General features: G+C 53.6%; 3 protein-coding genes across 5 annotated transcripts in view; 2 read left to right on the forward strand and 1 right to left on the reverse strand.

Annotated features, from left to right (window-relative positions):
* Positions 1–23,305, forward strand: part of SEMA4B (semaphorin 4B) — a 32,330-nt gene extending 9,025 nt beyond the window's left edge. For 2 of the 3 annotated variants that reach the window (XM_087704423.1, XM_087704425.1), the window contains exons 2-14: positions 10,486–10,649; positions 11,168–11,230; positions 11,416–11,514; positions 12,347–12,458; positions 12,675–12,791; positions 15,326–15,474; positions 16,428–16,606; positions 16,766–16,919; positions 19,611–19,821; positions 20,173–20,288; positions 20,660–20,826; positions 21,015–21,094; positions 21,405–23,305. In XM_087704423.1, coding sequence (XP_087560549.1) covers positions 10,486–10,649; positions 11,168–11,230; positions 11,416–11,514; positions 12,347–12,458; positions 12,675–12,791; positions 15,326–15,474; positions 16,428–16,606; positions 16,766–16,919; positions 19,611–19,821; positions 20,173–20,288; positions 20,660–20,826; positions 21,015–21,094; positions 21,405–22,180 — 2,387 coding nt within the window. In that variant the 3' untranslated portion in view covers positions 22,181–23,305. The remainder of the gene's footprint in view (positions 1–10,485; positions 10,650–11,167; positions 11,231–11,415; positions 11,515–12,346; positions 12,459–12,674; positions 12,792–15,325; positions 15,475–16,427; positions 16,607–16,765; positions 16,920–19,610; positions 19,822–20,172; positions 20,289–20,659; positions 20,827–21,014; positions 21,095–21,404) is intronic. The other variant, XM_087704424.1, reaches the window with a different exon arrangement.
* A 298-nt stretch (positions 23,306–23,603) lies between these two features.
* On the reverse strand, positions 23,604–25,845 carry CIB1 (calcium and integrin binding 1). Its single transcript, XM_014069291.2, has 7 exons — positions 25,704–25,845; positions 25,557–25,591; positions 25,286–25,388; positions 25,032–25,185; positions 24,426–24,544; positions 24,255–24,343; positions 23,604–24,112 (listed from the first exon to the last, which is right to left on the reverse strand). The coding sequence occupies exons 1-7, from the start codon at positions 25,752–25,754 to the stop codon at positions 24,091–24,093; spliced, it is 573 nt and encodes a 190-aa protein (XP_013924766.1). The 5' UTR covers positions 25,755–25,845; the 3' UTR covers positions 23,604–24,090.
* Positions 25,846–25,879: 34 nt separating this feature from the next.
* GDPGP1 (GDP-D-glucose phosphorylase 1) lies at positions 25,880–27,423 on the forward strand. Its single transcript, XM_014069054.2, has one exon. It carries the CDS (start codon positions 26,025–26,027, stop codon positions 27,192–27,194), a length of 1,170 nt encoding a protein of 389 aa, XP_013924529.2. The 5' UTR covers positions 25,880–26,024; the 3' UTR covers positions 27,195–27,423.
* Positions 27,424–27,944: the final 521 nt, after the last annotated feature.

The raw sequence follows: 27,944 nt of genomic DNA on the forward strand, positions 1-27,944 counted from the left end.
TGCGGATTTGATGCGGCTGGCTGGTAGTGCAACTGTGATGTCTCGTGGCGGTGCAGCTGATTTATATGGCGCCACCAAAGTCGTCCGTCGCAGAGTTGGACTCTGTAAGAACAGGACCCTGTTAATTCTGTTATTACGCCTGGAAGCCACTTGGGTTCTCCTGTGTAATTTTGTGCGAAGACACCCTCCCCCACCAGAAAAACCCATGGGGGCTCCCTCAATGGGAGATTCGAAGGGGCGTAAGAGGGGTGGAGGCGGTCTAGCGTGGTTCAGAGCCAGTGGCCCATGAGAATTTCGGAAGGGCACTTGCCGGACGCCTGGCACGGAGTAGAATGCTGGGCACAGAGGTATGCCTGAAGCCTGGCAGGCCAGGGAAGGTAACGCAGCCATGCCAGAGCTTCCTTGGCTGAGCAGACAGCGCGTTCCGCCAAGCAATTCCTGGCTGGGTGCTACGGGGCCACCGGAGCGTGGCGGATGCCCAGGCTAGCCAAGTATTGTTGGAAAGTATCGGAGGTGAATTGAGGTCCGTTGTCGGAGACAAGGACGTCGGGAATGCCGTGGGTTATGAAAAGGGCATCTAAAATTTGGATGGTGGCGCCTGATGTAGTGGAACGTATAGGGAATAGTTCTACCCACTTGGATAGGGCGTCAACAACCAAGAAAGAGGTGCGACCCTCCATGGGGCCAAAGAAATCCATGTGAAGACAGCTCCATGGGGCGGAGGGGGAGTCCCACTCCCGGGAAGGAATGGTGGGTGGGGCAGGACAGACAGCCTGGCAGGGCGGGCACTGCTGAACCCAACTAGCAATGTCCGCATCCATAGAGGGCCACCAGATATAGCTGCAACATAGGGATTTCATTTGCACAATGCCTGGGTAACCCTCGTGGAGGCGGCGGAGGACTTTCTGGCGAAGGGCAGCTGGGACGACAACCCGGGATCCCCAGAAGAGGCAGTCCATAGTAATGGACAGCTTGTCCCGGCAGTGGAATAACGGCAGGAACTCGGCGGAGCGAGTGTCTGCCGCCCAGCCCCAGTGAACGGAGTCCAGGACCCTCCAGAGGAGAGGGTCAGTGTGGGTAGTGCGGGCGATGTCGGCAGCAGAGAGTGGAAGCTCCAAATCGTCAATAAGCGAGACGAAGGAGGAGGAGGGGGCAGGGTCGGAGACAAGCATGGGCAGTGGGCAACGGCTCAAAGCGTTCGCATGGCCCATGTGCTTACCCGGCCGGTAGAGGAGGTGATATGAATAAGAGGCCAGAAATTTGGACCAGCGGACATGTGGGGGGAGATGATGGGAGGGGTCGGTCAGTCCACTGCCAAAATGCCCAATAGGGGCTTGTGGTCTGTTAAAAGGGTGAAGGGGCGGCCGTAGAGGTAGTGATGGAAGTGTTTCACCCCTGCCACAACCGCAAGGGCCTCCTTGTCCAGCTGGCTGTAATTGCGCTCAGTCCTGGACAAGGTGCGGGAGTAAAAGGCGATCGGGGCCTTAGAGCCATCGGGCAACGAATGGCTCAAAATGGCCCCGACACCAAAGGGGGAGACGTCGCAGGTGAGGAGAAGGGGCAGGCGCTCATTGTATTGGACGAGTATGGGGGCAGCTGTCAGGAGGCGTTCGACAGCCGCGAGCGCATGTGCTTCGCAGCTAGTCCAGACCCAAGGGGCGGAGGCATCCAACAAACGGTGAAGAGGCTCCACAATGGAAGCCTTATGAGGAATAAAAGCGGAGTAAAAATTAAGAAGGCCCAGGAAGGCTTGGAGCTCCGCCCTATTGAAAGAGGTGGGGGCAGAGACAATGGAGTCAATTTTGGCGGGAGTGGGGTGAATACCTCGAGAATCTATGAGGTAATCCAAAAATTCAACCGAAGGGACGCCCAGCTGACATTTAGAGCGCTTCAAATGGAGGCCTGAAGCTCTAAATCTGGTCAGCACCACCCAAAGAGTTTTGACGAGTCCTGATTTATCGGCAGCAGCAATCAAGACATCGTCAAAATATGGCATCACACCAGGGATGCCATGGAGCAACCGCTCCATCAATCCCTGGAAAAGCCCTGGGGCAACACTGATGCCAAATTGAAGGCGGCGGCACTTAAAGGCACCACGGTGTGTCACAATCGTCTGTGCCACTGCAATGGCTTCATCCACAGGAAGTTGCTGGTACGCTTGGGCCAGGTCTAATTTGGCAAAAAAATTTCCCCTGACCCACACATGCTGGACAACCGGCACGAGGTAGGGATGCGCCTGCAATGCCTTGTTTACGGTGGTCTTATAGTCTGTGCAGATCCTCAGGGATCCGTCAGATTTAATAGCGAGTACTATAGGGGTTTCCCATGGGGAGTGATCCATGGGCTCCAAGATGCCCTGTGAGATCAGTTTACCTAGTTCAGTGTCCACCCGTTCCCTAAGGGCAAACAGCACCCTTCGAGCCTTAAGGTGGATTGGTGCCACCAAGGGGTCCAGATTAAGGGAGATGGGGGTGCCCTTGTAACAACCCAGAGCATTATCGAACACATCTGCAAATTCAGCCAAGAGGGAATCTAGGTCGGAAGCCAGGCATAGGAAATTGACACTGCCAATAGAAAGGCCAAACCAGTCGAGCCCCAAAAGTGAGGCCAGGGGGTTCCGGACTATAATCAGGGGCAGGGGGGCCTTGAACCGGCCATATTGGACCAAGAAGGTACCGCAGCCCACCACGGGAATGGGGTTGCCCTGGTAGTCCCGGAGGTGACAAGTGGAGGGAGATAAGCGCCTCTGACGGAGGTGAGGGAACAAGCTTCTTAGAGTGTCCCAAGAAATGATGGAGTGGGCCGAGCCAGTGTCCAGCTCCATGGTGCAGGGTCGGCCGTCGAGTAAGATGCCGAGATGCATCTTACCCCGATCCCCTGTGGCAGTTGAGGCAGAGTCCACCAGCCAGTCAGGAAAAGGGCCCTCGGGTTCCGAGACAGTGTAGCACCCTTGACAGGCGGAGGAAGGGGTGGAGGCAGGTCGGCGGCCGCTAGGAACGGGCATCCTGGCAGCCCTCGGGTCCACAGCAGGAGAACTTGCTGGCCTTTCTTCCCGCACTCGCGGCACAGGGCGGAACGGAACCGGCAGGAAGAGCGAGAGTGGCAGCCTCCACAGCTGAGGCAGGCACCGGCATCCCTGAGGGAAGCAGCCCTCAGGTCAACCCCTGACTGAGGGTCCTCTGGACCTAGTTGACAGTGGACGGAGGAATGAGGCAGCGAAGCCAAAGCAGATGGGGGAAAACGGCGGAGATCTGGTGTGGATTTTCCAGCCATTTCATAGGCTCGCGCCTCGTCCACAGCGATCTTCAGGATCAGCTCAGCGCGGGACAGGATGCAGCGATGGAGGTTGATGTCCTGTAGACCATAGATGAACTGCTCCAGGAGCACGTCATCGAGATCCACAAATTCATAGTGGATCGCGGCAGCCCTCAGAGCAGCCACGTACTGACTAATGGATTGGCTGTCAGTCTGAATGCAGCGCCGGAAGAATTGACGGCGAGCATAGCGAGAAGGGGTAGGCTCGTAGTGGACCTTCAGCCTGTCCAAGAGCAAGTCAAGCAGCATGGTGTGCACAGGAGTAGGGGCTGAAACATTTTGGGGCCACAGTAGTGCAGAAAAACGCCCCTCTTCTGCCCCTCAGACAGGTCAGTCAGGTCGTGAGCCTGCAAGAAGACCTCAAAGCGTTCGAGGAACATATCCCATGATTCCGCCTCAGGACGGAACACGGCGAATGTAGAAGCGGCGGCAATGGCGTGTCACTCATCCTCGTCGCCAGTTTTAAATTCAGACAGACGCAGGAGAGGGTTCTTCAATGTAACCTTTTATTCAACTAGGAAAGCTAACAACAACGGGAGGAGAACAGAACAATGCCCGCCTGATAGCTATTTATACTGACAGCTGTCTGGCAGGGAACCAACTGGGTGCCGGCATTTCTTCCACCTCCGGCAGCCGCACTAGAGCCAATTGGATCTTCTTCACGCTCCAGCTGCGGTTGTTGGCTGCATCCAGGCGGATGCAACAGGGACCCCATCATCTCCTGGAGTAACTTCCTCTCTTGTCCCAGCTTCTGCCAACCTAGCAGTTCGAAAGTATGTAAAAATGCAAGTAGAAAATTACGTGACCCGCCAAAACCGCGGTCCACTAAAGCGCGCCCGATCAAAGCGCGTACGTGACGTCATCAGCAGCGCGACAAATAAAATTAAAAATAAATTAAATTAAAATTAAAATTAAATTAAAGCAAGCCGATTCACATAAAGGTAAGGGTTAGGGTTAGGGTTAGGGTTAGGGTTAGGTTAAGGGTTAGGGTTACGTTAAGCGTTAGGGTTAGGTTTAGGGTTAGCGTTAGGTTTAACGTTAGGTTAAGGGTTAGGTTAAGGGTTAGGCTTAGGGTTAGGTTTGGGGGGGTTAGGGTAAGGTTTTCGCGTTAATTTTAAATTTACCGCTCACAGCGTGCCGTTTTCATCGCGCTGTGATGACGTCACATACGCGCTTTCGTCGAGCGCTCTTTAGTCTACCGCGGATTTGTGGTGGAACCGAAAAATAGGAGCCATCTTTGATGGGAAGGTAACAGCGTTCCGTGCGCCTTCAGTGTTGAGTCATGCCGGCCACAGGAGCACGGAGACATCTTCGGACAGCACTGGCTCTTTGGCTTTGAAACGAAGATGAGCATTTCCCCCTAGAGTCGGGAACGGCTAGCACATGTGTGTGAGGGGAACCTTTACCTTTAAGGCTGCCTCTGCAACCCCCATTCCCAAAAGAAGCAGGGGGCCTTGAGGTGTGTGTGTATGAGACATCCTTGAGGGTCCACCCTGAGGGCTTCAGCTACCTTTCCACAAGGCTAAACGTGGGCCCTTCTGCCCCTTTTCCTCCACAGGCTGCCTGATGGCCCAGCAAGGGTCAATTTTTGTTTCCCTGCCTTTTGTAGGGTAAGCAGAGTAGTGGCCTCTCTTTCCTTTTCCTGGCAGAATAGTTGCAGTGGTGCTTTTCTTCTCTCTCTCTTTCAGCTCTTCTTGACTTCTCTTGTCAGAGGGCCCAACGGCTCTGAGCTGCTGCTGCTTCCTTCCTTCCTTCCTTCCTTCCTTCCTTCCTTCCTTCCTTCCTTCCTTCCTTCCTTCCTTCCTCACCAGGCCCCACGCTGGACAGTGCATCCATTCATAGGCAGATGAAACTCACCCACTGGGGTCCCCTTATAGGAGAGGCTTATAGGAGAGTTATTCAGAAGAGCAGCAAGAAATAGGAAGGCAAGGAAAAGTTGCAGTATCAAATAGGAAGAAAAGATGGCAGTTAAAAGCTTGTGTGCACCAACAGTCTTTGCTGGGCCTCCCCTTTGAGGTGGCCAGGCCTCTTCCCAGCCAGCCTGTGGCTAGTCAGCATCCCTGGCCTCCCGCAGGGAAGGACAACAGTTAGGGGATCTGCCTGGGGTACCCGAGCTTTCCAGCTGGGCTGGGCTATTTTCTCAGCAGGAGAGCAGATGATCCTGGCACAGCCCTTGTTGAGGGTGATGGGCGACTTTGCCCTTTGGCAGCCAAGGGCACCAGCAGACATGGGTGCAAGCGAACATTTGGGCTTTCCCAGTGGAGAGAAGGAAGGCTTTTCTGCCCTCGTTGCGTCTCAGATGATGATACAGATGCTCAGTTTCAGCCTGGAAGAAGGAAGGGGGCGGAGGATGTTTCTTTGGGGGTTAACCGAACTCTTCCATGGTGACGGTGATCACGTTGGCTCAGATCTTGACTCTGATTTAGCAGAACAAAATGAATTAACTTTGCAAGGAGACTTGGGGCTTCTTTAGCCCAGGGGTTCGGATGAAGTGGGCAAGGCTGGGTTGGGAAGGCCGGCAGTGCCTTAGACCAAATGGCCTCTGAAATGCCAGTCTAGGGGCTCTTCCTTTCCCTGAGGAAGATGAAGCAAACTCCTTGAGCGCTACATTGATGAAGGCTTTCAGTCGTCTAGGTGGAGTTGGCTGGAAGTTGAGTCATGGCAACTTGGTTTTCTTTTTTGGTTGGAAACGTTGGGTGCTTATCCTAGTGACTTCTTCAAATTGAGAAACTTGGTTAAGGGACCCCACAGATGTCCTCCATTTCTCACCTAATCTGGAGAGGCAGAGAGTCATTGGGCTGTAAATGTTCCAATTCCTAAATCCTGAAGTGGGTTGTTAAGTGTGGCCTCTGAGGAACAAACTGCATATGTCTGGGGGCATTCAATTTTTTTATTACTGGTTCTGTGGGTGTGGCTTGTTTGGTGGGCATGGCTTGATGGTTCTGACAGTGGATGTGGCTTGGTCATGTGACTGGGTGGGCGTGGCTAACTTGTGGTCACTCTCAGCAAGGGGCACCTTGCCTGGCCTCTCCTCACCTCAAAGGCCTCAACGAGATACAATTTCCCTGTCTATTTATTTACGACTATTGAACTGAACATCCAAAATATACTATTTAATCCTATGCATATATGCCATATGTGTCTATATACATATTACATAGTATAGAGCGTGTATAGGCCCACAAAAAGATATATTATCTACTGTATATATGTGTATGTACACACAAACACACACACACACACACACACACACACACACACACACACACAGCTCTTCTAAAACTATACACATTCAATCTCACTGCATTTGGAAAAATCCAGAGTCCACTTTCTGCCACAAATTTAACTAAAACTTCTGTACATTAGAACATTACACATGCCTTCAGATGTTCTTCCCTAGCTTACACATGACTGTTAGAGCCAGGAGATGTCATGGATTGAGTAAAATGTGGTGAAACTCACTTAACAATGGTCTTGCTTAGCAACCAAAATTTTGGGCTCAATTGTAGTCATAAATCAAGGACTATCACTGCCTTCCTCTGCATGGCAGCCTTGTCCTAGTAAACTCCTTCTCCTTTCTGGCAATTTTCCTCTCTGTTAGAGGCACCAAATAATCCAGACAATGTAAGGTTTCCTGCTGCAGCAGGGAGTGGGACTAGATGGCCTCCAAGGTTGCTGTGCTGTTTCAAAGCATCTTCTGAAGCCATGTCTAGTGCCAGAGTTTGTGGTGCTTCCTTCCTCCTCTTTCTTTCTCTCTCTCTCTCTCTCTCCCCTTCCTTCCTCCTTCTTTCTCTTTCTCTTTCTTTCCTTCTTTCTCTCTTCCTCTTTCTTTCTTTCTTTCTTTCTTTCTTTCTTTCTTTCTTTCTTTCTTTCTTTCTTTCTTTCTTTCTTTCTTTCTTTCTTTCTTTCTTTCTTTCTTTCTTTCTTCTCTCTCCTTCCCCCCCATTGGAAAGGGAAAGAAGCAGCTCACAGAAAAAGAATGTGTGTCAGAGGGGGGAGGGGGAAGGATCTATCTGATTGCTAATAGGCAACTAATGACTTGAATCATTCAGCAACAGGTAAACCTCAAAAAGGGGCTGATCTTGTTTATTTCCAGGTATGCTTGAATTCTGTTTTTCTGATGAGACGCCATCAGCTTGGCAAGGAACAAAGACTCCTGTTTGCGTGCTCCTTCTCCAGGGACTCCCGCTATCATTTTCCCAGTTCACTCCACAAAACAAGCAGGCTGAGAACAGCAAGGCAGGGTTCTCCACTGCTCCGGAACTTTGCCTGGCACAGCTGGTAACAGCAGCAGCAGTGGTGGCGGCAGAGGTTTCCAGGGCTCTCCACCCTCCTGGAACTGCGGCATGCCAGTAGCAACAGCTACTACAATGCTGGTGGCTTCAGGAGACGCTAGCCTGGTGGAGATGGAGGCAGCTGCGAAGCTTGCTGCCCCTGCCTCCCTGTCTGTGCCATGGCTGGCAGCTTTGGGAGACGCTAGCCTGCTGGGGACAGGGCCAATGGCCTGCCAAGCTTCACAGCCATGCAGGCCGCTGCCCCTGTCCCCGCATCTCCTGAAGCTGAGGTGGGGTGAACATCCAGTGATGGGGACCAGCTGGCCATCACTACTGGTTCTCCGACCTCGGGGAAATGGCCGCCACTGTTTTGCGCAAATCGGTGCGAACCAATTGAATACCACCTCTGGTCTGGAAGACATATATGGGGTCCCCCTAACCAACTTGTTCAGGCAGAAAAAGCTACTTGGGTAAGCAGTGAAGCTTTTTAATCCCCCCCCCACCCCCAAAAAAAGTCTAGATGCCATGACTCAGCATCCAGACCTAGGGCACTGCTAGCATCCGGTGATCAGACCGAGACAGATAGGACCCCATATGCAGCCTCCCCTTTTTGTTGCCCTCAAGTCAGAGTTGCTGCCAGCCACTGCTTGGGGCAGACCCTACAGGTTTTTGGGCAAGTGTTTTTGGAAGTGGCTTTCCCTTGCCTGTTTCTTCCAAGACCTGAGAGATTGTGACTGGCCCAGAAGCTTTGAGCCTCAGGTGGGCTTGGGACGCAGGATCTGCCGGTTTTTAGCCTAGCGTCTTTAATCGCCACAGCACACTGCCTCTCCACATATGCACACAACGGTAATAAGTGTGGTGAAACCTTCATATTCTCTGCATATTTACTTATATGACTGATTTATGGTTGGGGGAATACAAGTTGAAAAAAGGGAAAAAGAAAGCCATAATACCAATACTGTACAAGGAGCCGAGATTCTCAGCCTTTTGCCCTGAGTGCTCAGCCAGAGAGATGACCTTGGAGAAGGTACCCGGAAGCCCTTAGATTGCATTAAACCCCTCCAGCAGGCAGGTCTTCTGCTGGCTCCTCCTTGACTAGCTGGACGGTCAGAGGGAGGGAGAGGAAGTTCAGGAAGGCTTGCAAGAGTCTGTGACTGGAGCCTCCGACAGCCAAGCAAAGTCCTGGTCAGTCTGTGGAATCAGTTTCCTGGTTCGGTCTGGCCGTTGAGGCTTTGATTTCCCAGGTGGCCTGGGATGAGCTTCCTCCCAAGGAAGTACCAGCCTCCTGTGCAGTCCTGGCAGTACCCCATCGAATCAAGATTCGGAAGGCTCCAGGGAGAGGGTGGGGGAGGGGGCAGTGGTGAGCCCACACATAAAAATGCCATCCACAATGAATGTGGACAAATTTGTCCAGAATTGGTCTTCGATTTGGACAAATCTAGAGCAATCCCCAGGGAAGATTGTTGAGAAGGTAGTGGGACTACAACTTCAGACAATTCTACAGAAAATGGATTCCCTGATTGTCAGAGCGTTCGCAGCGTGACTACTGTGAGGAGATAACCCAGGAGCAAAGACAGCACACAGAGACTTAGACACTTAACAATGGTTTATATACAACATACAGACATATCCGTGGTAGCAAATACCTGACAAGCAATCAATCTTCTTAACACTAGGTACGGGACAATTGTATAAGAAATAATAACAGTTAGTACCAATATAAATCTCAAATTTTTTCCTTCAATCAGTCCAATTTTGTTTCATTTTATCACCTGTGTTTTTAATGCCATTCACCCTTCAGGTAGCTCCTCGTTTAGCCCTTTTCTTTCCCGCTTCCAAAATAATCCTCCCTTCCCCCCTCCAAGTTGTGTTTTCCTGCTTCTTTTTTTAAAGTATTCGTATTGTTCGACTATTTTATTTGCAACAATTGTTTTCTCTCTTTGCATATTATTACAGCAACTTAATTTTATGATTCATCTGTTACTTTCCTTGTTTCTCTAGCATTTCATAATTCCACCTAACTCACTTTTTTATACTTCCCACAAATGAAACGCCACATGAAGTGTAATTCCCCCCCGCCCCCCCATGGTCCAAGCAGCTTCCTGCCCTTTTCCTTTTGGTCCTTTGGAAGATTCACTTCTAATGCTTTTCTTGACTTCTGCTTTCTTATTGCCCTTGTGTCCTTCACTCATTCTCTCAAATTTCCATCATGAACTATCAAATCAATTGTGCTTTTAGACTTGCATTCTATTCTTTGCCACACATACATGTAATCAACATGTTTAAAACATGTATTTGATCAGAGCATTTTAATTCACATCTGCTACATCTGTCTCTTAGAATCACAGACATGCAATATATATTTTTTAAATGACATTAATGCACCCCTTCCCCTTTTGGCTTGCAAGTCCAAGGGATGTACATGTGTGAAGAACATGGTGACAGCAGCGGCAGCTTTTTCGCGGATCGGAGGACTTTTCGCCGGCCTCCTGGGAAGCGGCTGGCTGGCAAAGAAGCCTCCCAGCTAGAAAAGGATAAATTTTCATTACCGGTTCGGTGAGCGTGGCTAGGTGGGGGGTGGGGGGTCTCATGTGACTGAGTGGGCATGAAAGTTGGCCAAGCTCACTCAGTCACATGACACATATCCCCCGCCCACCAAACCGGTAGTGAAAATGTTTGAAACTCACCACTGCTCTGAATGTGATGCTTGATTTGCGCAGCAGCTTCTTGAATGTCAAACAGACGTAAATCAGAGCGGAAACAATGCTATTCACTGTTGGTTGGAAACAGGTACCTGATCCTGTAGCCTCTGTCATTGTTGGCAGGCTAGATGCCCAGGAGGCTACCTGGGCATGGCATCCACTCACAGTCATCTCTCCCATTTTTGCACCCCCAGATTCTCCCCGGAAGCGGCTGTGGAGCAACTTCCAGATGCCTGGAGTCTCCAACTACACCACAATGATTCTGAGCCCAGATGGGCAGGCCTTGTACGTTGGTGCCCGCGAGATGCTTCTTGCTCTGAACACCAGGGCCTTCTCTCCCGGGCCCCAGCACCAGCAGGTCAGTCCGGATGCCCTGGTCACTGGGTCTCCTCTGCTTAAGAGGGGTAGTCAAAGGAGGCCCTGGGTGGTGTTTCTGACTAGCAGCCCCTAAGGGCAGAAGGCCAAGCTTTGGTCCGCAGGCTGGAAGGAGCAGCCATGCCGTATTGGTAGAGGTGAGAACGCTCTTCCCTCCCAGCCTTCAACTGCATGGCTTCCCTTGCCTGCCATCTCATTACACAGCCACCATATCTGAAACGCTGAGGGTGACGGGGAGGGTCTGGTTGGGGTTCCGCCTCCAGCCATTGCCTGTAGAAACAAGAAAAGATTGGGTTTGTGGCCGGCCTCGGGGCTGCCTCCGTCTCAGTGTCTGGACCTGGAACGGAGCCTGCCAATTTGCTTGAGACTGGCATTGCTTGGTGAGGTTTGAGGGGAGCACCGGTGAGTCGGCAGCTCAAGGAACCAGCCAGAAGCACTACAAGAAAAGGATCCTCCTGGAGAGGCCAGGTGAGTGATGGCAGCCTGCTTTCCTTCCTGCAGCTCATCTGGCACGCTGAGGAGGAAAAGAAACAGCAGTGCATCTTCAAGGGCAAGGACCCTCAGGTGGGTAACACCAGTCTTGGGGATAAACTCTGGCAAGAAGAGCAGGGCTCAGTTCCGCTGGGAGTCTGGGACCCATCGGGACCTTGCCTCTTCCTCCCAGGGCAGCTCAAACCCAGCAGGAGCTGCCTGTGTCTGGCTGGTCCTGAGTGAAGCTGCCTCCTCTTCCTCCCTCCCTCCCATTGCAGAGAGACTGCCACAACTACATCAAGGTCCTCCTGCAGCTGAATGAGACCCACCTATACACCTGCGGGACCAGCGCCTTCAGCCCCACCTGCACCTACATTGTGAGGACCACCTCTCCCCCTCCCCCGCCCAGCCCTTGTTGTTCTCCTTTGGCTTAGCAAGGCCTAGCCTGAGGCCATCAGTAGTTGCAAATAGTTGGATGTTTTGTGGAACAGAATAATGAGGCTGACTTTATTTGCATTAGAACCGGTTTCCTTGTTACGCTTGTCCTGCCTATTATGCATGAACAGACTCAGAGTTCTGAGTGCCCCCCTCCTCCAGAAAAGCTGAATGTCTTTAATCTAGTTTACGATGATAATCTTCAGAATAAGGAATGTTTTAGCCCCAGGCTGAAGTGAGTCCCTGCTGAGGGTTTTCACCCAGCCTGGCGAGGGGGGAGGGGGAAATCAAGCACAGAGATAGTCTGGAGTCACTGCATGCAACTGCCAAAGGACCCAAACCCTCCCTCCCCAAATTCCTTGGAACCTTATCTAGTTGTTCCTTAGAGAGGCTGCCAGGCTGTCTTGTAGGCAGAACATGTGTGGTTGTTTGTGCCCGAAATCAGCCTTGTGCAGGATCAAGCCCTCTTCTTCCAAAGTAGTGGGAAGACCCAGCCTGAAGCCACCTTCCGGACAGCGCCCCTTGCCTTGCCCGCTGTGGGGAGAGGTGGGCACAACTGCCTGGCTCTGCAGCCTCCTCATGTGGGCTCCCTGCTAGAATTTGCATCCAGGGTCTTCCCCAAGACAGAAATTGCATGGAAGATCAGTTTGCAGGGCAGGAGAGAGGACAGATTGAAAATGGGGCTGTGCATAGTTGGGCAGCTCAGGCTGGTGGGGCTTGTGGGTTTGCCCTTTCCAATCAGTGACTTGCCAGTCATTGCCTCCTCTCATGCAGAGCCTGCCAGCCTTCCAGCTGCAGCGAGACCCTTCGGGGCAGCTCTTGCTGGAGGATGGGAAGGGACGCTGCCCCTTTGACCCGGAGTACAGATCTACAGCCATCATGGTTGGTAAGGAGCTTGGGGGTTCTCGAAGAGGCCACCCTGGGTGCCTTCGGGTGGGGGGAGAGAGGCTGCTGCCTGCAAGGAAGGACAAATTCCCCTGGACTCATTGACCATGGACAATATGGGGGAGGGGATCTTCTGTCCACTCTTTTGGTGGGAAGATCCAGGTGGTGCAGGCAGGAAGCTTCCCATGGCCCTCTAATGGCTGCCTTCTTCTTTCAGATGGGGAACTGTATACGGGGACTGTCAGCAAGTTTCAGGGCAACGAGCCCACCATCTTCCGCAGCCTTGGCAGCCGCCCGCCCATCAAGACAGAAAGTTCCCTCAACTGGTTGCAAGGTGATGGGTGGATGGGAGGAGGGCAATGATGGTGGTACCTGGGGGTTGGGGGTGGGATTGACATTCATACAGTGCTTAGATAACAACCCTGCCACTCAAGGTGGACAAGCACGGAGCAGGGCAGAGTGCTCTTTCCATGGACTTAGAGGTCCTTGCCTTTCAGTAGCTTTCCTAGATTCTCTTTGGGCTCTGATGTTGGATGTGGAGGTCTCTGCCCACTGGCTACTTGGGGCTTGGGGCAGCTCTGGGTGATCTTGGCCAGGTTTGGATGAGTCTCCACAAGGGCAACCTGTGACTGCTTCCTAGGTGGAGTCCCAGAGCTCTTGGCTCTTGCCACGAAGCCAACATGGGCAGGTCCATAAAGGTTCTAGGATTTGAGCAATTGCTGGATTCATGTGATTGCCGATTACCCTTCATTTTATTGCAGTCACATGTTTACAACATTGTTATCTTGCTTCATCTATTTTTTAAGCTGCCCTTAGTACTCTGTCAGAAAATTGTACCTAAACCATGAAGCATAAACATGAATTTAAATGAAATTAAAAAGCAGCCAGATTAAAAGTTGTAATTACAGCAGTTTTGAATTTGCTTGGGGCTCCCCTTCCCACATATGTTCATGTGTTATTCTGGCCAGGCATCTAATGCCAAAGACGCCACTTTGCAGAAACTGCTGTACATATTAGGAACAAACCTGCTGGAAGTTGTTCAGATTAGGCATTTCCAAGTCTTTGTTTACGGTGAGGAGCTTGCAACATCTTGAATCCCCAGGGACAACGCTTGGATCTTTTCGTAGACTTTTAGGCATTCAATACCATCATTCCAGAAATTATTCACGCTAAACTGATTCGGGTTACTGAGCCTGTTCATATTTGTAGTTGGACTATCAGCTTTTTGAGAGCTAGGAAGCAGCAGGTGAAGCTACGGAAAGTCACATCAATCACCAGGACAATTAGCACAGGTGCCCCTGAGGGCAGTGGGCTCTCTCTCCATTACTCTATTCTCTCTCTATATCAGTGACTGCATCTCGAAGGATCTCTCAGTTAAAGTAGGGAAGTTGGCAGATGATACAACAGTCATTGGCCTCGTTGGGGACGGTGCTGAGTCTGCATATAGATGGGAGGTTGAAAATCTGGAACTGAACATGCTTAAAAGTTAAAAAGAGTGGGCTGCTGCGGGTTCGCACGGGTTCGGGTGATCCTCTAGCTGAGAACCTGCCCAGTTCGGCAAACTCTTAAATCCCACCAATGGCTGGCCCTCCCCACCCTCCCAGGAGTCTCCACGTGTCTCCTTTGGGATGCTAGGTAAGTACTGGAAGTTCTGGAAGGCCGGAAAGGGGCCTGTTTTTGGCCCCTGGAGGGCATCCGGAGCTCGGGGAGGCCATTTTCACTCTCCCAAAGGGTCGAGGAAAGCCTCCGGAGCCTGGGGAGGGCAAAAATGACACATACACACCCAGCCGTGGTGCAGAAGGCCCACTAGGCCATGCCCACCATGGTCATGCCCACCCAGCAACCGGGCAGAGAACGCCTTGCTAAAAGCCCTGAAGCGCCCCCCCTACCCCCTCCCCTCAAAACTGTAGAGATGAGAGTGGATTTTAGGAGGAGCCTTTCTATTTTACCACCTGTTACTATATTCAACAGCATTGTATCCACAGTAGCCGCCTCCACATTTTGGGGTTCTGTAATCTCTCAGGATTTGAAATGAACATCTAACATTAGAACCATCCTTAAAACAAAGAAGATCCTTCCTGCATCAATTCAGGAAATTCAGATGCCCCAGGAGCTGCTGATAGAGTCCTATAGAGGAATGATTGAGTCTGTCGTTTGTCCTTCTGTAACTGTCTGGGTTGGTCCAGCAACCAAACAGGTCAGGTAGAGACTCCAATGAATAGTTAAGATTGCAAAAAGGACAATTGCAACCAACCTGCCTTCCACTGAGGACCTGTGTACTCCATAAGCCAGGAAGAGGGCTGAGAAACTATCTCCAGTCCCCTCCCATCCTGCACATCGTCTGTTTCAGTTCTTCCCTTCGGGACGCTGTTATCAAAGGCCAAAACAACCAGTCACAGGGAGAGTTTTTTCCCTCGTGCCATCACTCTGCTGAACACCTGCTTCGGTCTAATGTCTATGTGTATTTACACATAATCTGGCTGTAGTATTATTATTTATCCTTATTATCTTCTTTACTGCCCCCTCCTGTTGGTATTATTATTATCATCATTACTCTGTTGTTTTGCACGTACGCTGGAGCTTCTGCACCAGAGACAGATTCCGTGTGTGTCTAATCTCACTTGGCCAAATAAATATTCAAGCAGAGGAGTTCTCTCTAGGGGGACGTTCTTCCCCAAAGGAATAAGAGGGGGAAGGGGGAGGTTCCACCATTTTACCTATGTTTGCCAACAGAGTCTTTGCCCCGAGACTGGCACTTGGGACTGCTCTGAAGGACCCTGAAGGCTGGTTGGAGCCATCTCTCCTCCTCCTGCCTGGTTCTTCTGGGGCCCTTAAAGGAAGGGCCTGACCCCTCTTTGTCTTGGGCAGAGCCGTTCTTTGTGGGCTCAGCCTTCCTGCAGGAGAGCAGCAGCCCGGAGGATGAGGATGGCAAGATCTACTTCTTCTTCAGTGAAACCGGCAAGGAGTTTGACTTCTTTGAAGACACTGTTGTGTCCCGTGTTGCACGTGTGTGCAAGGTGAGGGGCATTGGGTGGGGGGGCGGGAGCCAAAATCTGCTTGTGCCACTGCTCCCTTTTTGCCCTCTGCCTCTGCAGTGCCAAGCTGGCCGTGGTGTCCTGAGCCGGCTAGCAACCCGCTGAGTGCCGAAAGGCAGCCAGCGCACCCCTTGGTTTCCCAGATGCCTTCCAGGGAGAACTTGACTCCGGCATCGGAACAAGGAGCTAGTCCTTTCAAAGCATCATCAGGGGAGGTTGCCAGCTCCTCGGGCAGCTCTGGGGCTCCCCCAGAAAGGGCATTTCCCTTCAAATCTGTGGGTGGTCAATCCGTGGGTGGTGGCAGATGGAAAGCAATTCTTGCTCCTCTTGCTAGGACTCCTTCAGGGTAGCAGGGAAGGGCAGCCCTGGAGGGAGACGAGAGAGATGCTCTTCCAGTTGAGGCTCCTGGCCTCCCTCCGAGTCGGTCTGCTGGAAGGGTCTGCATGGTGCCCATCTTACCTTCCTTCCATGACGGCACCAGGTAGATGAGGAGGAGCCACTGTCTGCTGAGTGATTCCAGGATCGCTCGGAGAACCTTTTGATCCCCTCCCAGCGGGATGAAAAGGAGCAAATGGCTGTTTGGTGCAAAAATCCGTCCTGCCTTTCTCTGCAAAGCTTTTGTCAGAAACCGGTGTTGCGGCTGTGTGGCCCTTGGCAGCTGTCCTGGTTTCCTCATACTCTCTGTCCTGCGCCTGGCTGCCAGAGTTTCCCAGGGGCTCAAAAGGCTCCGTTAAGGGCGGAAGGCTGGCGGGCTCCCCTGGGCTGGAGGTGCAGAGCTCAGTGGCTGAGGGGCCATTCCGAGGTGAAAAGGAGGCATAGAAAGTGGCTCTGTTGACACTCAGCCGGGGGAGAGGCAACCTTTGGCAAGCCTGCTTTTCTTATCCCAGTTCCTGTTCTTCCTCCCTCCTCCTCCTCCTCCCCCTCCCCCCTCCCAGGGTGACCTGGGTGGAGAGCGTGTGCTCCAGCGACGATGGACAACCTTCCTGAAGGCTCAGCTGCTCTGCTCCCACCCAGAGGATGGCTTCCTCTTCAACGTCCTTCAGGACATGTTTGTGTTGACGTCAGGCGACGGATGGCCAGAGACGGTCTTCTATGGGGTCTTTACCTCTCAGTGGTGAGTCTGGAGAGGGACTGGCACCAAAGCACCCACAAAGGGTGCTGGCCTAGGCAGAGGGGCACCTCGTGACTAAGGCCCAGTATGCAGGTGAATGGGGGGAAGGGTTTTCTTTGGGCAGCCATGGCTCACGCTGCCTCTCCTGCCCCTCTCTGCCAGGGATAGGAAAGGCCCTGGGGCTGCAGCGGTGTGTGCCTTCTCTGTCTCCGATGTGAAGGAAGCCTTTGATGATGGGCTCTACAAAGAAGTCAACCGGGAGACCCAACAGTGGTACACAGATGTCCATCCTGTGCCAGAACCTCGCCCTGGAGCAGTAAGTGGCTTCCGCTGCCCATGTCTTCCTCTCCTCCCTCTTCGGTTAGGTTACTACTAAGACAGACCGTCTAATCTGAACAGAACATTACTGATTGCTCTGGGTACACACACACACACACACACACACACACACACACACACACGGAGGGAGGGAGGGAGGGAGGGAGGGAGAAGGAGAGAGATAGATGTACAGGCAGCTCGCGTTTACCAACTGCTTATTCAGTGAACACTGGAAGTTGCAGCGACATTGAAAGAAAGGAAGTTGATGAGTGATCCTTGAAGTTGTGGCTGCTGCAGCATCTCCAGAGCGAGGGATCGCCGTTCAGGCGCTTGGCATTTGCAGTGGGCACCAGTGTCCCAGGCCACATGGAATGGTGTGTGGGAGACAGGGAGACCTGCAAGGTTCTGTTAGTGGAGCTCTACAATTCAGTAGAGTTAGCTTCTCTGGTTGTCTGTCTGGCAAGTCTGCCGTCTCCTTTATAGTGCAAAAACCGAGGGAGGGTCTCCTCTGAGCCTTTTCCCACGACCCAGTTTGCTGTTGTGGACAAGCCCTCTCTTCTATTCCCTTGGGAGCCTCCTTTCCTGGCTCCCAAGGTCTTTCACACATACTGTTGCATCAGGAAATTTGTCCCCTTTGTTAGGTAAGCTCCCCATTGGGAGAGTGAGTATGTTCAGCGAAGCGTTGTGAGAGTTGTGCTGGAGAACACACAAACCAGCATACAAAGACACTGCAGTTTAAATAGGCTTTTACTTTCGTGGAAATAGAGGTATCAGAGTCCATCAAACAGTCCAAGTCATACACAGATAAGACAGTCAGTCATCAACGTCTTTCAGTTAAGGGATAATCCAAATAACATAGACCAGTATCATATAATCAGTTCAGAACTCAAAGTTTACTAGCAGTTGCAAAACTTACAATAGCTCACAGCACTCAGATCAGATCAGCCCTGCATCTAACAAACAGAGAGAGAGTCTGGACTAAAAGGGGGTCTTGTTAATATCTACTATACCGGTTGCAGAGGGAAGGGGGTGCTGCCGAAGGCCCAGCAACCTTTGGAAAAGGGTCGTGTGAGGAAGTATTGGGTGGGCTGCAGTTTCTATTTTGGGTAGTCTTGGGGCAGTTGCCTCCCCTTTGCGCTTTGCCCATCTCATCAGGAGACCTTCCAAAACGGAGCAGCTAGTAATGATCTGATCTTCTGACTGTTGGGAGCCAGGCTGAAAAGGACAGGAGCCTGATAGGAAGCCGCTGTGTAAAAGCCAGGAACCATCCTTTGCCCCCATTCCAGCTGGTTAGCCAAACTCTTTCTTCTAAGCTACTATGAGAATTCTGTGACAACAAGGGCCTGGGTGGCTTTGGTTGCTCCCCTGTGGAGCATTGTGATGATTTGCAGCATCCCCCCTGAAGGAGGAGAGAGCAGTGAGGATTCTGATGGGTGTTTTCATCAACTGTGGGTAACTGGTAGAAGGTGGTTTCTCCTGTGATTTAATTTCTCCCTTTATTTCCCCTTTTGCTCTCTGTCCTTTAGGGAGGACTCTGCTGAGGGCTCTCATAGTTGTCTTATTTCCTATAAAGGCTTCAAATTAATTTGTCAGTTATCATTGGTTGATGCTAATTGATCAGGAATTGAGATCACTGCTAAATCAAAATCAGAGCAGCCAGCAAAGTCCTTCATGGGTTCAAAGTGAGGAGTGGTCCCAGCCAGTGTCCTCAAAAAGTCACTGCTGTCATTTAATCCACACACCTAACTAACTCTGATGCTGTGTGGAAGAAGAGCCTGAACAGCCACTTTCTGGGGTGCCTTAACTGGGCTGCTTTCTCAGCAGGAGTTGAAGTGGGTGACTGAAATCGGCCCCCTTTGCTCCAGACAGTAAAAAAAAAGGGGGGGGGCTGGAAAAACTTCATCTGGTCCAAATGATGAATCCATGATTAAACAGGATGCACCAGAAATGTGATTTCCTTGTGAAAAAGAAGCTTCCAAGTTAAACTGTTGCCCAGCCCTGTAGCCCTTGGGACCAGACTGAAGGAGGGACGCCCTTCACGGGCAGCCAGCTCAAAGGCCAGTGCTAGGCGGTGGGGGGCTGGGCTGTCTGAAATGCAAAGGAAACTGCAGCTTTCCTTCACGGCGGGTCTCCCTATCCCCACCATTCAGATTCCTGGTGCAGTAGATTTCTCCTCTTCCCCATCACATTTCAGTAAGTCAGCCATGCGCCCTGGCCACTCTCAGCAGCGTCAGTCTGCTCTGGAGTTCCCAGCTGCTGGTGCTGCTCTGCTTTTTTGCCGTAGATCTGCAAATGTTCATCTTCGCCTGCATGTTGTTGGCAGAATAATTCTGTGAGTGTCTAGACATCTTAACCGCATTATTTTAAAAACAAGACTTGAACTACAGATTTTGTAAATTCTTGTGCTGCTCCTACCTTTTGTGTTTGGGTTAAACTTCCAAACTTAGCACTATCCAAATTCTAGCCTCTTTTGGGGGGTGAGAAAAAGCAAGCAAAGTTCCTTCCTGAGAAAGCCTCTGTTGGGACACTTGGTTAAAACAGTTGAAGGCTAGGAGCCTCGCAGAGCAGCAGGCCAAAGAGGAACTCCAAAACCTCTTGGTTTTCTCCCCAGAGCAATCCGGAGGGAGGGAGGCCCAGGGGTGGGCGAGGGCTCTGCTCGGGCTCACCAGAAACCTCCTGCTCTTCCCAGTGCATCAACCACAAGAGCCGCCAGATGAAGATCAGCTCTTCCCTGCAGATGCCGGATCGGGTTCTGAACTACCTCAAGGACCACTTCCTCATGAACAGCGCGGTGAGGAGCCAGGCCCTCCTTGTGCAGCCCCGCTCTCGTTACCAGCAGCTCAGTGTGCAGCGTGTCCAGAGTCTGCAGCAAACCTACGATGTCTTGTTTCTGGGCACAGGTGAGCAAGACTGGCAGAAAGGTGGGCAGGGAAGCCGGTTTCCTTGATTCTGTTGCTGCTGCCGCCTTGGCTTTGCCACGGCTTCAGGCTGATCAAGCCAGCATATAAATGGCTTTGTGTGCAGATTGCGTGAGTTGCAGATTTGGAATTTGAAGGGGAAAAAAGGAGGGGGATCAATGCAAGCCAAGGAAAGACAGAGGTGATGCTAGATCCAAAGCTGGGCCTTTCCCATCTTCTCGGAGCTCAGATGGTGGATGCAAAGAAGCAAAGAAGTCCTCCTCGCAGGGAAGAAGGAGAGGGGCATGGGGGCAGCCCATGGGCCTCTCAACGGGCACCTCTTGTGCCTTGTAGATGATGGCCGCCTGCATAAGGCAGTGATCACGAGGCGAGGAGTCCGGATCATTGAGGAGATTCAGCTGTTCCCTCCGGAGCAACCTGTCCTAGAGCTGCTGCTGGACTCTACCCAGGCAAGAGTGGAAGCCAAGGGGAGGCCGGGGGACCCTGCCCCAGTTCTTTGCATGAGAGAAGCAGGTGGCTGGGCAGCCTCTGGGCCAGGTGTTTGGAGGACTTCTGAATCAGGGCCAGACAGGCAGCAGCTGCCGCTGCCTTGTTTCTTCTGCTTGGGAAGGATGCATTTCTGGGTCCCTGCTTCGTTCACAAGAGGCGGCTGCCACTGGATCAGAATAGAAGCCCCCCCACCCTCCTAATCAAAGCAGAGGCATCTTTTCTGATGCCTGGGCAATGCCTCTGCCCTCAGGAGGTGGCAGAGTAACTGTGGCACAGCCTCTTCCAATGTTCTTGGATGAAGATGCCTTAAGGTCTCCTGTTCTTCCTTCAGGGTCTGGTTTATGCTGCCTCATATGATGCCCTGGCACAGGTGCCCGTGGCCAACTGCAGTCTCTATCGGAGCTGTGGAGAATGTGTCCTGGCTGGAGACCCTTACTGTGCCTGGAGTAGAGGGGCCTGTCAGCTGTTTATCTCCAGCCCTTGGCCACTCCAGTCAGTGTGAGTGCTTCCTGCCACAGGCTGGCTTCCAACCCCCGGTCCTTATGGTGTGTGGGAAGCAGCCCCCTCCTTTCTCCCGGTCCCTTGCTGCTCTTCTCCTCTGCGTGGTGTACTTACAGGGGCACGTGGTTCTTGGGGGTACCCCTCCTCCCCCTTTTTCCCAGGCCTCACGCTCTTTCTCCCAACAGGACCTGGGTTCAGGACATCGAAGGGGCTGAGACAAGCCAGCTTTGCCAGACCAGCGGCGTGGAACTCGGCCATTCAGAAGGTAACGGGTCACATCTGATGGGGTTGGGATTTGAAAGTTGGGGGAAGGAGGGGAGTGAAACCGGCCTTCTCCTTCTGGCTCCAAAGCCCAGGAGCATCATGCAGGGATTGGTTTCTCCTGTGCTGGAGCCAAGTTAGCTGTTGAGAATGCTGGTTCTACAAAGCCAGCTCTGACGGTCTCTCTCTCTCTCTCTCTCTCCCTCTCTCTCTCTCTCTCTCCCTCCCTCCCTCCCTCTCTCTCTCTCTCCCCCTTTCCCTCTCCCCCTCCCTCCCTCCCTCTCTCCCTCTCTCCCTCTCTCTCCCTCCTCCAGGAGAGCAAGCCCCATGTCAGCAGGTGGTGCTCCAGCCCAACGTTGTGATGCCGTTGCCCTGCCCACTGCTGTCCAACCTGGCTTCCCGGCACTGGGTGCAAAACGGGGCTGCCCTCAGCTCCGCTGTCCTGGTGCTGCCCAAGGGAGAGCTGCTGCTGGTGGGCAGTCCAGCCGAGGTGGGGCGCTACGAATGCTGGTCTCATGAGGGCAGCTTCCAGCAGTTGATGGCAAGCTACTGTGTGAGTGTGGAGCCAGGGCTCTGGGCCAAGTTGGTGCCCGCCCAAGACCCCCTGAAGACCCTTAGCACCTCCAGGAGCATCTCGGGGGAGAACGTCTCGGGGCTGTTGGAGGGCAGGACCTACTGGACTGAGTTCCTTGTGATGTGTGGGCTCTTCAGTGTTGCCCTGACGCTGCTGATCCTTTTCACGCTGCACAAGCACCAGGTCAGCCTGAAGGTCTGCCTGAAGCAAGGCCGATGCGGCTGGTCCCAGCCCAGGATTTCGCAGGACAGAGAGATTCTGCCCGCTGAGAACATGCCTCCCCTCTCTGGCCTGAATGTGCCTGGTGCCCTGGCAGACCACAAGGGCTACCAGGCTCTGTGCGAGAGTCTGGTGGTGAGCATGCCTGGGCATGAGTCCCTAGCCGGCCCCCCTGTGGCTTTTCTGGAGTCTGATCGGCGACCACTTAATATATCCAAGACTTTCGTGGAGGTGTTGGGTCCCGCCCAGCGCCCTCGGGTTCGCCTTGGCTCTGAGATCCAGGACTCAGTTGTGTGACCTTCCCCAAGAGTGTCATTCTGCGGGCTTGAAAGGAGCAGGGCAGAATCTTCTGGTGTCCCCATACTTTGGCAGAGGACCAGGCAGAAGGGCAGCCCCACTCAGCTAAGGAATAGGGCCAGGCACTCTAGCTCTGCGGCACGGTTCCTGCCACGGCAGTAATGCCACTTAGGGGTAGCCTCCAGGTGTAGAACCAGGTACAGCCTCCCGTTCTAGGGTGCCCTTCAGCTCAAGCGGTGCACTGCCAGAAGTCCTTAGCACTGCCAGGAGGGGACGGAATGGGACAACCTGGCTCCCCTTTCTTCAGCCTTGTGGGAACCATTGCTGGGAGGGTAGCTTGCATGGTACCAAATACCTGCCTGGAAGTCACCTGTGAAAGGAGATACTCTGGTTGAACATCCTGTCTTTGGGAAGGAAAACCTGGGAGATACCTTGGTCTGACCTCTAATGAACTGTGCACTAGGGGGGAAATTACTGCACCATTTTGTGTCAGAAAAACTCCTCTGTGTGGTTTCTTTGTGTGTAAAACCAGAGACCTGGTCCTGGTGACACCCACTGATGAGCAGAAAGCATCGGGGAGCATCCTTCAGGGTGTCCTTCAGAACAACAGAAGCTACAGCCGGCTCCTAAAAGGAGCCCATTTCAAAAGTTTTGTCTTTCATCATCCAGACTCCAGATCATCACACCTTAAGGGACCTTTCTCCACAGCTAAACATTTAATAACCCGTCTGTTTCACACAGACGTAATCTCTTGCCTTCCAGGGGAGGAAAGAGTAGTGACTCTTGCACCATGCTTGGGTGAAGCCATTTAAACCATTCCTGTGCTGTCCTTCCAACCTCAGCTGGTGCTCTGAATAATTGCCCCATTCCTAAATGCTTGGCTGGCCTGAAGAGGGGGAAGCCATTTGTTTCCAGCAGATCTCTTCACTGGTTAACTCAGGTGCAGTTGCCCTAACAAGGGGCTTGACTTTGGTTTAGGAGTTTGTTGATTATCTGATCCTTGTTTGTGGTCTGTGACCATAAACCGTCTCCCTTGGCCTGTTTCACCAACTGGAGTGGCTGTTTTGTGAAAAGGCCAAGTCCCTACCACCCGAGGTGTCAAAGCCTGGAAGGGCCAAAGACCCTCCAGGATTCCTGCAGGGAAAGTTCCTTGCACCGCTGGAAGCAGGTTTCTTGGTGGGCTGCTTTGGGCTCCCAGAGGGAAGAGAGTTGTTGGCCAAGGACTGGATGGGGCTCCTGCAGTCCTACTCCTGTCAGCCTCCCACCTGAGAGGGTTGGATTGAAATGTGTGGCAAGACGGCATAACTCCTGTTTTTCTGTTCTTCGCTCCTTCAAAGGCAAAACTGGGCTCCTTCTGCCGTGCTGGGAGCGATACAGAGGAGCTTGTTCTTTGGAAAGTGAAATAAAGATGGAGGAACATGAGTGGGTTCCATTTATTGAGTTTTATTTAGTAAACTAGAAATCAGATAAAATCATGTCACAAGTATATTTATCAAACTCCAGAGACTGCTGCTCTTCCCCACCACTCAGAAAGCAAGAAAAATGGTCGTGATTCAGACCCTGCAATAGAAAAAGTCTCAGTTGCTCCACGAGGAGGCAGAAGAAGGAGCAACGTCAAAGCCCTGCTACAATTTGCTCTTGAGTTTTGATCGCCTACAGCAGTCACCCCAAGCCATCGCTCAGACCCTCCAGGTGAGACAGAAGCAAAGAATAGCAGCAGCCACAGCTCCCAATGTCCTTTCCCCACCCAGCCCTCCTCATAGAAAGACCGGCTGGTTGAGATGACTGCAAGGCCCTGGTTTAAGTGCCTCTCAGAGCTAGATGGGTCAAGGTTTGGGCTCCTGTTGCTGTGAGAAAATGGGCCACTTTCTGAGAGGTGGAATCTTCGAGCAACTTGTAGAAGAAAAGAATCAGAGCACAATCTTGAAGGAGCTGGAAGAAAAAGATAGGACGGCTTCATCATCAAAGGCTGACCAGGTTCCTTCTAAAGCACAACTGTCCCTCCCCCAAAAACCCCAACTGATTCAGCCAAAGCTCCACCCCCCCCCCCCCCCACAAAAAAAACAGGCAGTACCTGGTGAAGTCTGGAGAGCGGGAAATTATATGCTGGAACTCGGAGAGGTTGATGGTCCCATCTTTGTCAATATCAGATTCCTCTAAGATCTGCCCAAAGAGGGAGGAGGTGTTGTGGGTCAGAGTTGGCTGTGCCACTTCTGCTAACCCTCCTCATTCCCCCCCCCCTCACATTCTGAATGAGCTGTTCCATCTCCAACCGGCTCAGCCTGCTGTCTTCTCCTCCTCCCGTCAGGGAGTTCACCAATTTCTCCAAATCCTCCTTATCTAGAGCGCCGTCATCATCGAAATCTAGGGAAAAAATGGGGCAAGAAGCTGCACTTAGCATTCCCAAAGCTAGAAGCTTTCTCAGCTCTGGTAAGGGGTCTTTAGGAGGAAAGGCTGAGCTCCAAGTTCATTCAGGCCTGGGAGAACACCCCCCCCCCATTTGGCAGGTGAAAGGGAGTCTGATAACAGGCGCAGATTCAAGGACCCAGAGAAACAGCCACTCCCACCCCCCCACCCCATGTAATCAGCAAGTGTGGGGGGGAGATGAAAGCAGATGAACTTCCCTGCCTTGCTTGGGAAAAGAGGCTCCAGGGCAGGAATGTCCCAGGCTGGTTGAAAGCCAGAGGCCAGGAGAGAAGGGACCCCAGCCCCCACCTCTTCCCTTCCTTTGAAGCCCCAGGCAGCCTTCCCTCCCAGGCGGGCAGGGCCCTTCCTCTCTGGCCCACAAGAGCCCACCATGCGCCTCGAAGCCCCCATGGGCCCTTCCAGAGAGGCAGCCTGCCCGCCCTACCGAAGAGGCGGAAGGCGTAATGCGACTTGATTTCGGGAGTGGCCGAGTCGCTGAAGACGCTCAGCAGGTCCAGGAAGTCCTCGAAGGAGAGCGCCGCCTCGCCGTTCTCCGCCGTGCAGAAGAGGCGGCAGAGCCTGTGGCGGAAGGGGTTCGCCTGCAAGAGCCGGGCGGGGGCTTCAGTGCCGGCCACACATACACGCACCCCGCCGCCCAGCCCGGGAGGGGAGGGAGCTGGAGGCTCCGGGGCGGCTCACCCGCAGCTCGGGCAGCGTCAGGAGGCGGCTCTCGGGCACGCGCGTCTCCAGGGCCTGGGCACGCGTCTCCCGCGGCAGCAGCTGGCAGAAGCGCTTGTGGGCGCTGCAAGGCGAGGCGGAGGTCAGGCGGCGCTTCCGGGCCCTAGGCGCACAGGGCGGCGGCTGGCTCGGCTCCTGCGGCGCTTCCGGGAGCCCTGCGGCTCGGGGACCCACCCGCCCGCCCGCTCGCCCCGCGGACCCACCCGCCCGCCCGCTCGCCCCGCGTACTCACAGCAGGATCTCCTGCTTGCTCAGGAAGGTCAGCTCCTGCAGGAGAGGGACGGTCAGGGGCCGCGCAGGCAGGCAGGCCGGACCCCCAGCAGCCCCCTCCCCTCCCTCCCTCCTTCCCTCCCTCCCTCCCTGGTATCGCCTCCCGCACCTGGTACTCGCCCAGCAGGTCGCGGGGCAGGCGGCTGGCCGAAGCCCCCATCTGTCCCTTTGGCAACCGCGGCTCCGGCTCCCCCTGGGCGCCTCTTCCTTCTCCTCCCCCTCGTCCCGCCCCTGGGCGGAGCGGCTGCCGGACAGCCCTGCGGCGCCGGCCGGCTCGGTAGAAGGAGCGCCTGCGGGGTCGGAGGGCGGCCGGGAGCCGGTTCCGTCGCCACGCGGAGCTTCGGCGCGGCCAAGGCGGGCACCGGGGCCCCTCCGGCCGGGTGTCTTCCCTGCCAAACTTCCGCCGCGGGATCCGCGCCTGGCTTCCCGCATGGCCGCGGAGGGGCTCGGGGAGGCCGGCCAGGGCGGCGTAAACCCCGCGGAGCCCCCCGAGGTCTTTTGCTACGGGCCGGAGGAGCTGGTGCTGCGCGGGGCGGAGTGGCCGAGGAGCGGCGCGGGACCGGCCGGCAGCCCCCCCTGGTCGCGCTTCGACAGGGCACTGCTGGAGGGCTGGGAGGAGCGGCTGCGGCGGGGCCTCTTCCGCTACCGCCTGGGCCGGCTGCAGACGCGAGTCCTGCCGGGACGGCTGGCGCTGGTGGCCCAGCTGAACGTGCAGCGGGCGACCGAGAGGCGGCGGCCCCAGGAGGTCCGCAGTGTCCGGCAGAGCTTCGATCCCCGGCAGTTCAACTTCGGCCAGATCCGGCGGGAGGAGATCCTCTTCTGCCTGCGCCGGCGCTGCCCCGGCCTGGCCAGCTCGCCCCGAACCCTGGTGGCCATCAACGTCAGCCCGCTGGAGCGGGGACACGTGCTTCTCATCCCGGACCCTGCTCTCGCCCTGCCGCAGGTCCTCACCCCGGAGGCTCTGCTGGCGGGGCTGGACGCCGTGCTCCTCAGTGCCCACCCCGGCTTCCGCCTAGGCTTCAACAGCCTGGGCGCTTTCGCCTCCGTCAACCACCTGCACCTGCACGGCTTCTACTTGGACTGGGAGCTCTCGGTGGAATCCGCCCCCGGCGAGCCCCTCCTGCCCGAAGCGGGCCTCTACCTGCTGCGGGAAGCCCCGGCGCCCGCTTTCTTCTTCTACTGCGAAGATGTGCGGCAGGTGGAGCCGCTGGCCCATCGGATCGGCCGGGCCACCCGCCATCTGAGCCAGCGAGAGATTGCTCACAACTTGTTCGCCACCCGCGGGGCTGCCCCCGCGGGCCCCCTCGGCTCCAGAGCTCGATCTGGCCTCCGGGTCCTCCTTTGGGCGCGCAAAGCCTGCTTCGGTACCAAAGAAGAATTGGCCTTCAATGTGGCCGTTTGTGAACTGGCAGGACACCTGCCCACCAAAACCGTCCAGGAATACGAAGGCCTCACTGAGGCCTCAGCACTTCACAGGATTCAGCAATGTCTCCTGCCAGACAGCCAGTTAGCCCACCTCCAGCAAGAGCTTGTGGACCTCCTCCGAGAGTTGCCTCCCTCCCCTCCATGGCCTTCCCTTCCCCAGGGGAGGCTGCTCTAGAGGAAGCCAGGCTGAGGGAAGTTGGGGGACTCAGGGAGGCATTTCTGCCTTATGAGTCTTTCTGGGACACCCAACTCCCCTTCTCAAATTTGATTTTGCATGCATGAAATTTGGACTGAATTTACAATTTTGAGATAAGCCCAGTTAAGCCAGATGAGCCCAGCAATTTATGAGGCATGGACAGTGTTCTTTACAGACTAAGAAGATGTATAAACTAAAGAGTAAGACTGAGGAGACGACAAAACACAAGGCTTAATAACTGGTAAGGAAAATAAAATATCTCTGGGAAAGTGGCTTGTTTGTTTGTTTATGGGGGTATTTAAAGAGGCCTGTAAGCATTTTTGAGGAAGAGCTTCACTGCTACTAGGAGGGAAATCACAGGCTGAGTTTTTTATTACAGTAAACTCAATTAAATCATCCTGCGGTGTCTTAAAAGACCCCTAACAGTGACTGGCATCACCACCCTCTCCAAGGGATTCTATCTTATTTCCTATTGAACCCTAAATCACACCAGTTGCCTGTACTGCCACCTCTAAGGATCTGCAGGCAGTTGGAGAGCTTTACAGCTGAACAGAGGGACTTTTTTTTAAAATTATTTTTATTTTTTATTACACAGACAACAATGGGAAAGGGAGAGGATGGGAAAAAAAGGGGGGGGAGGGGAAACCCATCTTCACATACAATGTCGTTTAATCACAGGTGCATCCCTACTAAGTTTATACATCCCGTATCTCTCTATTGTATATTTAA

This window comes from Thamnophis sirtalis, unplaced genomic scaffold, assembly GCF_051295495.1.
Source record: "Thamnophis sirtalis isolate CommonGarterSnake01/CBP01778 unplaced genomic scaffold, rThaSir2_p1.2 scaffold_2, whole genome shotgun sequence".
Classification (NCBI taxonomy): Eukaryota; Metazoa; Chordata; class Lepidosauria; order Squamata; family Natricidae; genus Thamnophis; species Thamnophis sirtalis.

Excerpts from the sequence above, each read along its gene's own strand:
- CIB1 (XM_014069291.2), bottom strand. The coding sequence starts at position 25,754 with ATGGGGGCTTCGGCCAGCCGCCTGCCCCGCGACCTGCTGGGCGAGTAC. Across the intron at positions 25,389-25,556 it reads AGCAAGCAGGAGATCCTGCT|CGCCCACAAGCGCTTCTGCC; the intron begins GTGAGTACGCGG and ends CTCGCCTTGCAG. Across the intron at positions 24,113-24,254 it reads CGCTCTCCAGACTTCACCAG|CTCCTTCAAGATTGTGCTCT; the intron begins GTACTGCCTGTT and ends TTTTTCTTCCAG.
- GDPGP1 (XM_014069054.2), top strand. The coding sequence starts at position 26,025 with ATGGCCGCGGAGGGGCTCGGGGAGGCCGGCCAGGGCGGCGTAAACCCC.